At 37.2% G+C, this 11,430-nt stretch overlaps 1 protein-coding gene across 2 annotated transcripts; it reads right to left on the bottom strand.

Annotated features, from left to right (window-relative positions):
- Positions 1-7,764: 7,764 nt before the first annotated feature.
- LOC113288923 (E3 ubiquitin-protein ligase CIP8-like) lies at positions 7,765-9,634 on the bottom strand. 2 transcript variants are annotated; one of them, XM_026538076.1, is made up of 2 exons: positions 8,404-9,634; positions 7,765-7,960 (listed from the first exon to the last, which is right to left on the bottom strand). In XM_026538076.1, exon 1 carries the CDS (start codon positions 9,581-9,583, stop codon positions 8,414-8,416), a length of 1,170 nt encoding a protein of 389 aa, XP_026393861.1. In that variant the 5' UTR covers positions 9,584-9,634; the 3' UTR covers positions 7,765-7,960; positions 8,404-8,413. The 2 variants fall into 2 exon arrangements, with proteins under 2 accessions (XP_026393861.1, XP_026393862.1); XM_026538077.1 differs by having other exon boundaries at positions 7,765-7,955.
- Positions 9,635-11,430: the final 1,796 nt, after the last annotated feature.

Below are 11,430 nucleotides of genomic sequence, written 5' to 3'. Positions count from 1 at the left end.
ATAAAAGGTTAGGCTAGTTCAGATCCTTTATGAGGTTTAGATTATTCCACAACGACCATGGTTGAGTCCCTATGCACTGGTGGATTTGAAAACCAAACTGTTGATGCGGCGATGGAATTTTTTAATGAAATCGCCGAAAAAACCCAGCAATGGGAAAATAGTAGGGCACCCCAGAAAACAATTCTTTTAAGTAGAGGAAACATTAATAGGGTAGAAGGAGGCTATGAATCAGATGCCAAAATTGCTGCTATAGCAAAAAGGTTAGAAGACTAAGAAATGGGCCAGACTAGTGGTAAAGTGGAGCCTTTTTGGGAAGGCCAGAATATTGAAGAGCAGGCCAATGCTCTTTATAATAACACTAGATTTGATAACCGTCAAAAGATTGACCCATATTCAGAAACCTATAATCCTGGTTGGAGAAACCATCCGAACCTTTCGTGGTCTAAGGGCCAAAGTCACGGTCAGTTTAGTAATTCTAATGCTCCCCCAGGTTTTGGCTATACTAAGAATCCTTCAGGACTAGCTCAGTTTCAAAATCAGTCAGATAAGAAAATCCTAAGTTTAGAGGAATCTCTCGCCTTGTTAACTCAGCAAACTGCAAAATTCCAGTTATCCGTAGAACAGAGTCTACAAGCTAGTAACAGGATAGGACAAGAAAATTTCATAAATATAAGTATTGGTTTAATCACTTTGAACTTGGAAAATAGTGGAATCTTAGCCTCAGTGTTTCTTTTAGTATTGATATCATCTTTGATTGAGTTTGCTATAATTTTTAGTGAGTTTTCTATTTTAATATTAGGATTAAGACTAATTAATATCCTTCACAAGTCTGAGAATCGAACCACTTTTAGCACTATCTACAAATCACATCAATAGAATTTTTACCAATAGAATTCTCTTTAACAAATCTACCTAGTGCATCTCTTTTACGTTCAGGCATACAATAGAATTTTCTAAATTGGAAGGGTAAGCAAACACAGATCAAGGCCGACTCAACCAAATCAAACCTATTGATTTATAGAAAACAAAAAGCATGATGGATCCACTTAGATTGTTTCTAGACCAGCTTCTAATCCTTCGAACGGGAATTCGTTACAATTTAAGCAAACCCGTCTGGAATCAATCCGAGTTAACGTAAGTTGAATAGAGGCGAGGGAAGCTCGGTGGAGCTTTGATACCCAACGCCTCACCGGTATTACAAGGCGGCGCAGTCACACATTCAACTTACAGAAACCGTCAAGAACTTCGAAGTATTCTTAAAAGAGTAGCCAATATTTTTCGAATGACTTTCCTGTTAAGCTCGTTACCCTATCGGTCTCGTTCTAGTCAAAATTTGAGGCTTAGGTTCGCGTAGGTTACGTGTTCCTAAAGCAGGCAAGAAGAGAACGGTGATGAAATCCGAACCCTTATCTTGTATGGCCAGGCCTTGCCCATTACTAGAAAAATAAATGTCCGTATTCAGTCCTCAACATATATGCATACGAAGGAGTCCAGTAACTCGCTGACAGGGGATTCGCGAGTGTTTAGAATTTTACCTCCCGTTCCAGACGGGGGATTAATCGGTTGTAGTCGACCAGAATTGGCTAGAATAGTGGATTCTAACATAGAACAGATTCTCGGGTTTATCTTCCTGCGAGATGTTCTGTTGGATTTTTGGAGGAGTTTCAGTGTGACTAAATCACTGATTTCGATTGGGATGAATGTGATATGCCCAAATAATGCTAGTATGGGTGTTCGAATGAGTTTAGTTGGGATGGATAATCGTTGGGAAGAAAACAGGGGTGTACGTGTGCAGTTGAGATAATCACGGGATTACATCGTGTTTGTACGTGTGTTTCTCGTGTTTTGATAGAGATTGGTGGCTGCAGAAGCGTGAAGGAGTTAAATAAGGAAGATTCAGCACTGTTTGACGTGAGAAGATAAGAAATGGAAGAAGATATTCCCAAGGAGATATTCTTTACTGCCGAGTAAATGGAGAATTATATGGAGTTATGACGAGATATTTCGGTGTTGTGAGGCTATGTAAACTGTTGAGGAGTAATAGAATGGGGCATGGAGTGATTGGGGCGAGTACAAAGTGAAGAATCGAGAACTGCATAGACTTTTCTGTTGTTGCAGTTGGGAAGAACACGAAGAAAAAAGTGTTGTCAAAGACTGTCGTTAATAAACCGTGGTATTTTCTCGGTTTTGCAACAGCCTTTGCAGCGACACATCAACAGTGACAACAACACTATTCTTTTATTGTATACTGTAACAGCTGCTTTGCAACAATTTTTCACAAGTGTACTTGGAACAGTAGATTCCGTGACGCCCATAAAGCGTTGCGAACCTCTGTTTTATTAGTTTTTCTTGAATAAAAACACCATTTGAGCTATGAATTATATTTTTGAGTGTGTTTTCATCATGAGGAGCTAGACCCCAACACTGGGACGACGGGGGAAGCTGTTTTTCGTCCATGTGGTAATTAAAATTAATTCTTTTATTACTATTTGCATAGATTTTAATTGTTTTATGAATTCTATTAATTATTTGTTATTTTGTCTGATGTCACATGCTTAGTTTTAATTACTTTTGATGCATCATGCTTACAACTTACAACTAATGTTTTGTGAATTCTATTATTGACAAAGAATTAAAGTCACAACTTCTTTTGTTTGAGCCATTATCGCATAAAATTAATTTTTTGAGCCCCATGTAAATGAAAAACAGTGAAATCTCGAATCCAAGTATCCCTCTATTCTGCTACTATTTTGTGTATATTTTCTTATTTTTAGTATTTTCGTTTATTAAATCTGAAATTAATCTCATCAAGTCCGAGTTAACGACAACCTTTCTTACCACTATCTAAAATTCGATCAATTACCAATATGTGTGAGTTAGTAGAACCGATCATAACTTGTTATGTATCTTGGTATAACTAATCACGGTGCCTGACTTATGATTTGGTATAACTTAATTAGTGTAACCGATCTTAAATAATCACCTGAGATGGTATGATCGATATTTGTAATTGGTGTGACCGATCACAAAATAATGTGTAATCGATCCTTGTAATTGATGTAATCGATCCTGGTAACCGATCCTAGTGACTTGTGTAACCGATCACAAGTAATACCATGAGCATATGGTAACTGGTCCTGGTAATTGATGTAACCGATCCTGGAAACTGATGTAACCGGTCCTGATAACTTGTGTGTTCGATCACAAGCAAACCATAATGAGGTAGAACCGATCCTTGTGTTTGGTAAAACCGTGAACCCATGATTAGTTATTTGATATTTGATCAATCACATAGTTGTCTTGGAATACTAATGAACCAATTCTAAACTTGTTTGGAAGTGTGGTATAATCGATTCCAAGATTGTAAATGTGAAAGAGGATTTACAAAGAAAATATGTCAACATACTTTGAACATGAACAATAACTCTTATCTTTTATTGTTCAAAAATATTCCTTAATTACTCAAGGAGATACCGGTCTGAAATAAATTAAGAATCTTTGAATTAAGATTGTTAGTTTTATATGCTTTAATTACCAGTAATTAAATGCATATCTCTAGAAAATAAAATTGGTAATGTGCATTTACTAATTAGAGATTTTCTATTGAGAGATTTCAGAAAATATTTGACAAAGCATTTCCAGGAATTATGAAAACCGATTTGGGCATTTAATGTATATCTTGAGAATATTCGGTTTTGGAAATTCCTTGGTGTCCAAACATCCTTGGTGTATAAATACCCAAGTTTGAATTTCTAGCAAACTATCCTAAGATCCAGGCAAACTTCATCTTTTTGTTGTTTCTGGTGGAGCCGTCTATCCAGAGAGGAAAATACCCTAATTAGGCGAAATCTCTTACGACCGCTTGTTTAAAGACTTATGTGGGATCAAGAAGCTCTACGAGTACCTTTGGTGGGAAACTAGATAACTGCAGTTTAGTTTAGTTTTCAATTGATTTGATTGACTAACGGTTGTTGAACTTTGATTGCACCTAGTTTGTTTATTCTTGAGAATATTCTCTTCTGATATAAGATTCACTCAAACTAGATCGAAGTGTCGACAGGATCTTTAGAACTGTTTGTAGATCTAAAGACATCTTGTGATAATCCATTGTTAACAGACTCCATTTTGTGCGTGATTGATCACAATAGATTCAAGTGGTGTTGTGCAGGTTTAATTGAAGATTAAATAAGATTTGAAGACAAAGAAGATTTCTTATTTGATTTCTATATCTTTGGGTGTGCACAAACCTTGATCTGCTGGGATCCAACTAGAATCGGATTTATTCGATTGATTAGGTGCGTAAGATCGGCATCACCTTATAGTTTCTTGTTGGAATCTATATTGATTGATTGCAAATTTAAACTCTGCTACTTCGGTAGTTGTTGTATATATTGATCTAACCAGGCAAAGGAGTTTATTAGTTTAAACGGAAGAGCCTTTGCATATGACTTGAGATATCTTCATCTGTAAGAATCAAGAGAGTTGTTACCAAACAGATTTGTTACTCCTTTACTGTTTGGAATACGATCCAAAGGAATTGTTCCAGTGCGCGCACTTATTGAATGTCGGAAGCGCAAGGATACTGAAGAAACTAAGTGAACTAGGTTTAGTTGCTTGGTCTTAACTATACGAAGTTTTGGTTTAGATTTTGTATAGCGGCTTAATTTTGAGAGTATTCAATTCTGGACTAGGTCTCGGGATTTTTATGTATTTGCGTTTTCCTCGTTAACAAAATCTTGTTGTGTCATTTAATTTTCCTTTCCACAACTATAATTGTTGTTATTATAATTTAAAGTAAATTACACAAACGTTAACTCCGTATTACTTGATAGTGATCCTATAGAGTTTGGTTAAGTCCGAACCTATTATCAAGTAATCACACTTTGATTGTTATATTGTCTCGATCTCGTATTCATGGACGATCACACAAAGTGTGTATACCGATTTGTAGCATTGTCTCGACTTCGTCCATAAACAATCACTTTTGGTAAGAGGACTTATAGGTGGATAATTTAAAGATTGTGGTATATTTGGGTACCCTCGTCTTTCCAAATTTAATGGTTAGTTTTTAAGGAGGATGTTATAAAAATCATACAAAGTTTTTTTTACGTCGGGGAGGATGCTAAGAAAAATGAACAAGACAAATTTATGTTTGATACCAAAAACAAAATTGCCTCACACACCAGGAGATTATCAACCAATAGCTTTGTGCAACTCAACCTACAAGCTCATCACAAAAATCATGGCAACAAGACTGAAACAACACTTTCGAAAAATCATATCTCCCATGCAAGCAACATATGCTTCAGGCAGGCAAATTGATGATAATATTACTCTTGCTCAAGAACTGATACATTGCTTGAAAATAAAGAAAACTTAGAAAGATTTCATGGCTTTAAAACTGGATATGAGTAAAGCTTTCGATCGAGTGAATGATGTTTTCTGAATAATGTCATGGAAAAACTTGGTTTCAGTAGGAAATGGTGTCAACTAATACATGAATGTGTTAGCACAATAGAAATTCAAAATTCTTTTAAATGGCTCGTCGTGCAAATCTTCAAACCAATTAGGGGTATACGTCAAGGCGATCCTCCATCGCCATACTTATTTTTGCTTACAAGGGAGGTTCTTACATGGGTACTTGCTAAAGCTGAACAAGACAACAAAATGCAAGGAATCGAGATATCAAAAATGCACCACAAGTTACGCATCTCTTGTTCGCATATGACTGCTTGCTCTTTGCAAAAGCTGATACTCATAATGCAAACAATCTTTCTGAAGTCGTCAATAAATTTAGTGCAGTCTCAGGCCAGCCAATGAACTTCCAAAAATCAGCATATACATTCGTGCCATTGCATAATTTTATTGAGAAGACTCAATATGAAGAAAATGCCTCTTGACGAAAGATATTTAGGCATACCTCTCTTCCTTAATAGGAAAAAAACAACAACATCTTTCTCAAGCTTGATTGATACCATGAAACAAGACTAACTCGGCAGAATGGTAATTTTATGAACCAAGTTGGAAGGTCCGTGATGGTAATAAGCGTTCTCAACACAATGACATCACTTCAGATGAATGTATTCAAAATAACTGAGACAACACTTAAGGAAATGGAGAAAGTCCAGCGTAATTTCTGGTAAGGCCGAAAAGATGGAAAGGGAATCCGCTTAATCTCTTGGCCAGCGATGCGAAAGAAAAAACTAATTGAGGAATGGGTTTTCGTGATCTCTCTTGTTTTAACCAAGCATTGTTAGCCAAAACAACATGGAGGTTGTGCAATCAGAAGGACCAACTTTGGGCTGATATTTTGAAACAATGTTATTTTCCAAATAGTAATGCTCTTCATGCAAAAAAAAAAAAAAAAAAAAAACTCCACTTAGGGTTGGCCGAGTATTTGTAATATGATGCCTTTTATCCGTGACTTCAATTTTTGGGCTCTTGGAGATGGTAGCAAGATTCAAATTTGAACAGACAAATGGTTACCTGACAACTATTTTTCATCAATACCTGCAGTTTCAACTGAAATAGCAAATAACTAACCGGCAGTGCTAGTGCCAGGGATGTACCAAAATTGGTGGACCAATTTGATCCACCTTCCCTCCTCCACATGATTTCATAGGGATGGGGTTTTTTAAACCTGAATGGGATCCTGTAATTGCATCCAATGATTAGAATTTGATGGTCCGGTCCACAAGTTTTGGTACACCACTAGCTTTTCTTATAACTATATTTTGGTGTCAGATTTGATTGACCTAGATACTAGGGCGGAAAATAGCTTTGGTGCAGCAACTCTTTATTCAAGATGATGCAGAAACTATAGACTCTGCTATGCACTTCCCACTTACACCCGCCACCGTTTTCCCCCATTAAGTGGCAAGATTTGATTGACCAAGATACTAGGGCGGAAAATAGCGTTGGTGCAGCAACTCTTTACTCAAGATGATGCAGAAACTATAGACCCTGCTATGCACTTCCCACTTACACCCGCCACCATTTTCCCCACTAGATGTCATCATCTCCCTTGTTGCGGAGCAAAAAGGGTTGGGCCACTAATACGGAGACACGTCGCGGGAAAACATTTGGAGGCAAAACTTTAGGGGGTGTAAAGTATTTCGAGAAACTATACTCCAGATTCGTATACCTATAACAAATGAAGATAGATTGGTGTGGACCCTCGCAAGGAAATGACAGTTTTCTGTCACATCTGCTTACCAGAAACTGATGGAAATCAAGCACAACAGTGCAAATTTGTATGATGCAGCTAAACACGCTACCTAAGGTTCAACACTTCTTGTGGAAGTGTGTGTGTGATTTTGTTCCATCCAGTGAAAGACTAGCACCGGTAATGAACTACGGAGGAGAAACATGTAAGATGTGCAATCATGGAGTAGAAACAACAAGACATCTACTATTAGAGTGCACCTAGGGAAGTTGGCTAGCAGTACCAGGAACAAGCCAGAGCATTAATCGACATGGAGATAATGTGGCTGAATGGATAAAAAGCTGGTTCACGGATATAATGATCACGTTGGCCGATGACTGGGCGGTGAAGATGGCAAACACGGCTTGGAAAAAGCTCGCAGGAATTGTGTTTTTCAGGATATCCGACCAAATCTAGTTGGGAGTCATACGGTGTATCCAACTACTAACAACACGGGCAAGGCAGTGAAGCTGAAGAAGCTTACAGCTGTCTGGAAAACCCGAAACACAAGAAACACTGGAAACCACCGGAAATTCCATTTTCTCTTTTTGTTATGATGCATCATATAAAGAAGCATAATAATAATATACACCATACTGGTATACGACTAATTATTCGCAATTTTGCAGGGGCTTATGAACAAGGGAAATGTACCTATACAAACAGACGCATACGCTTGGAGCAGGCTAAATGTGCTGGATTGCTGTTGGCCATAGAGTGGGCGGAAGAGATTGGAATGCCTTGCGCGTTTCTGAACTAGATGCACAAACGCTATTGCAGTTAGTGGACATCACCAGCAAGTAGCTTGGGAAAACTAGTCTATGATTTTGGATATCAATAATCCTCTTCGGTATTGCAAGTGTATAAGTAGAGTTGTAATAAGCCTGCAGGCAAATTTGCTAGGCATGCTAGAACACTTTTAAGTATCAAGAGTTTGGTCTTCACATCCACCAGATTTTGCAGCAAATGCAATTTTGGAGGATAATCTTATTGTAACACAACCCCATCAGTAATGAATTTTCTCTTAGGATTAAAAAAAAAAAAAAAGAAAAAAAGAAGAAGAAGACAAACTATAAAGAGAAACATAATATTTACATTGACGAGAACATAAAAATGAGCACATAATAAATCTCATAAGTCTTATTTCGTTTGGTTTTCCTAATTCGAATTGAAATCAAGATTAAGCATTCAGTAATTACCAGTTTCAGGTTAATCTGATACAGAATTGGACCCAGAAGTGGTGGACCCAGAAGTTTCGCCACGAACACTGGAATTAGAAACAGACACTGATTTCTTCATCTTCTTCTGCTTCTCTTCTTCATATTCAAGATCATCAGTAGGTAATTCAAACCTACAAATTGGACAAGAATTCCTTGTGCTTAACCAAGGAACAATACAATCACCATGATAACTATGCTCACAAGGTAATTTCTTTGCTTTTTCACCAGCAGGCATTGATTCTTTACATACAGCACAGACTAAACCTTCTTCTTCTACTCCAATTACGACATCTTCTAATCCTAATACTGCTGATTTTGATGCTGGTGGTGCTCCTCTAATCACACTTCCTTCAGTTTCAGCTAAATTCTGTAATAAAGCTTCATATCCTGCTGCATCAACATAATCTTCTGGATTACCTATGTATCCATCAGATGAATCTAACATTTCAACTCGTAATTCAACAGCGTTATCTACTAATCCCATCATAATTTCAGACCAATCAAGAATACGATTCCTTCCACTTCCACTGCCTGTGCGCGAAGTAATATCTCTGATTCGAAGTCGAAGAATCTCACGACGTCTTCTACGATCATCTTGATGAGGAGGCTCGTCATCATTCTCATCTTCATCCTCTTCTTCTTCTTCTTCCTCGTGTTCAAATTCATAATCAGATCTATCAAATTCCGTGTTACCAAATTCAATTTCGTCATCTCCTTCATCATGTTCCCATCCATCAAGTTCGATACGAAGGAAATCATCCGATTCAGACGGATCTGCAACTGGATCTGTTGTTGTTGTCGTCGTGGTTGTTAATGGCGGTTGTTGCGGTGGTGAAAGAGAAGGATAATCATCAACACGAGCAGCTTGAGCCATCAATCGAAGTACTTGAAGAAATTGATTACTGAAAGATGAATCATGACTTCGATTTAAAGACCTAGGGGGAGTTGGTGGAGCTGCAGGAGCAGATGGGATTGAAACAACGAATCCGTTTTTACATTCAAAACAGATAATATCAGGAAGATCTGTTACGGTTTCTACAGAGACTTGTTTATCACACTGATAACACCAGTATTCTAAAGCCTCAGGATCTGTCGATGCTGAGTTTTGCGCCACCGTTGCTCTGGGTGGCGGTGGTGGTGGTGGTGAGGTTTCAGCCATGGTGATTCTGTGAAAGACAGAACAAGATATGGTAGAGAGAGAAAATCGAAAGCTTTGTCTTCGACCTTTTATATCAACAGAATCCGAGTCTCATGAGTCAGCATCTGAATGAAATCGAAGTGTTTACCCACCGTTTATTTTTATAATCAAACGGTTTAAAATTGTACTAGGATTTCAGTTGATGGCTTAGGCTTGTAGGAAGTTTACACGTCAAAGTAGTTTGTGGTGTACGTGGATGGTGAACAGAAAATAAACGAATCTGGTTCAGAACCAGTTAAACTGTGGTCCATGAGATATTGAGTCAGATTGACTGGACTAAATGACTTTGGAATATAGTAGTGATTCCGATACGAGGGATTTGTTAATGTTTTATACATGGCTAGCCTTGTACATTTCCCCACCTTGGCTATTTCAGATACTGAGTCGCTTGGACCATATAATTAATTAATTTGGTGTTGCATCTGGTCAACTTGTTAACTTTAGCAAGGCTAGCATTGGCTTCAGCTTCAATATGAGCCAAGCATGATATTTTCCTCTGTGTTTGAATACGACTCCTACTGTTTATGCCTTTAGAGCAACTGCAGTGGTGCGATCAAAATCAAAGATCAAAGATCAAAAAAAAAGACCAAAGTTTGGGTTTAGTCCGTGTTGTGACGCAACGGTACATGATTAAAATTTCGTCAGGCGGACTTTAAAATTCCGCCCCATTTTTTTTTCGTAAAATTTCATCAGGCGGACTTTAAAAGTCCGCCCCATTTTTTGTAAATTTCATCAGGCGGACTTTAAAAGTCCGCCCCATTAAAATTTCATCAGGCGGACTTTAAAAGTCTGCCCCATTCTTTGTAACTTTCATCAGGCGGACTTTAAAAGTCCGCCTCATTCTTTTTTTTTTATTTAATTTGAATTTTCATCAGGCGTAATTTAAATCTCCGCCCGTTAACAAGCGTACTTTAAATTTACGCCCAGCAACAAGCGTACTTTAAATTTACGCCCGACTATATTAGAATTTGGGATTTGGTCGCGACCATATTTGGTCTGGAATTTGATCTTTGGTTGGGATTTGATCTTTACTCCGTCCCACTGTGTTACGATCTCATCCCAAATTTTTGGTTATACTCGCCCACTGTGGATGCTCTTAGTGTTTATTGCGTGGCTATCACTTTTAATTCTAAAAACAAGTTTAAATTTACATTGCATTTTTAGGGGCCACTTAAAAAGAATTAGGGGTCAACAATAAGATAAAATAGGATCATCCAAATCTGAATAGAGTCCACATCTTATCAATTTTTTTCATAATGACAAAATTACCTTTCAATAATCGGAAGTTAAACAACAATTGGGTAGTTTTTTTTTTTCTTTTCGATTTTTGGTGCGACCAGAATCGGTAGTAAATTGTGTTAATTAAACTTTCGAATATATAGTGTCCCTAAAATGAGATTTTTCAAAAATATTTCAATTTTCGAATTTTGGTACTACCATAATCGGTAGTAAATTTAACTTCTGAATGTATATTGGTCCCAAAATGAGATTTTGTCAAAATCCTTTAATTTTCTAACTTTGGTACTGCCACAATCGGTAGTAAATTATGTTAATTTAACCTCCGAATATATTCAATTTTTGAATTTTGGTATTACCATAATCAGTAGTAAATTTAACTTCCAAATGTATACTGGCCTCAAAATGAGTTTTTGAAAAAAAACCTTAATTTTTCGAAATTTGGAATTATAACAATCGGGAGTAAGGTAAGTGAACTTAACTTCCGATTATATAGTGGAATTTTGAAATGATAATTACCATATTCGGTAGTATTTTAAGTTAATAAAACTACCGATTATATACTGGCCCCC

The sequence above is a fragment of the Papaver somniferum genome, chromosome 6 (assembly GCF_003573695.1).
Source record: "Papaver somniferum cultivar HN1 chromosome 6, ASM357369v1, whole genome shotgun sequence".
Classification (NCBI taxonomy): Eukaryota; Viridiplantae; Streptophyta; class Magnoliopsida; order Ranunculales; family Papaveraceae; genus Papaver; species Papaver somniferum.
This window is presented reverse-complemented; position numbering and strand designations above follow the sequence as displayed.

Coding starts and splice junctions, on each gene's coding strand:
- LOC113288923 (XM_026538076.1), bottom strand. CDS start 9,583: ATGGCTGAAACCTCACCACCACCACCACCGCCACCCAGAGCAACGGTG.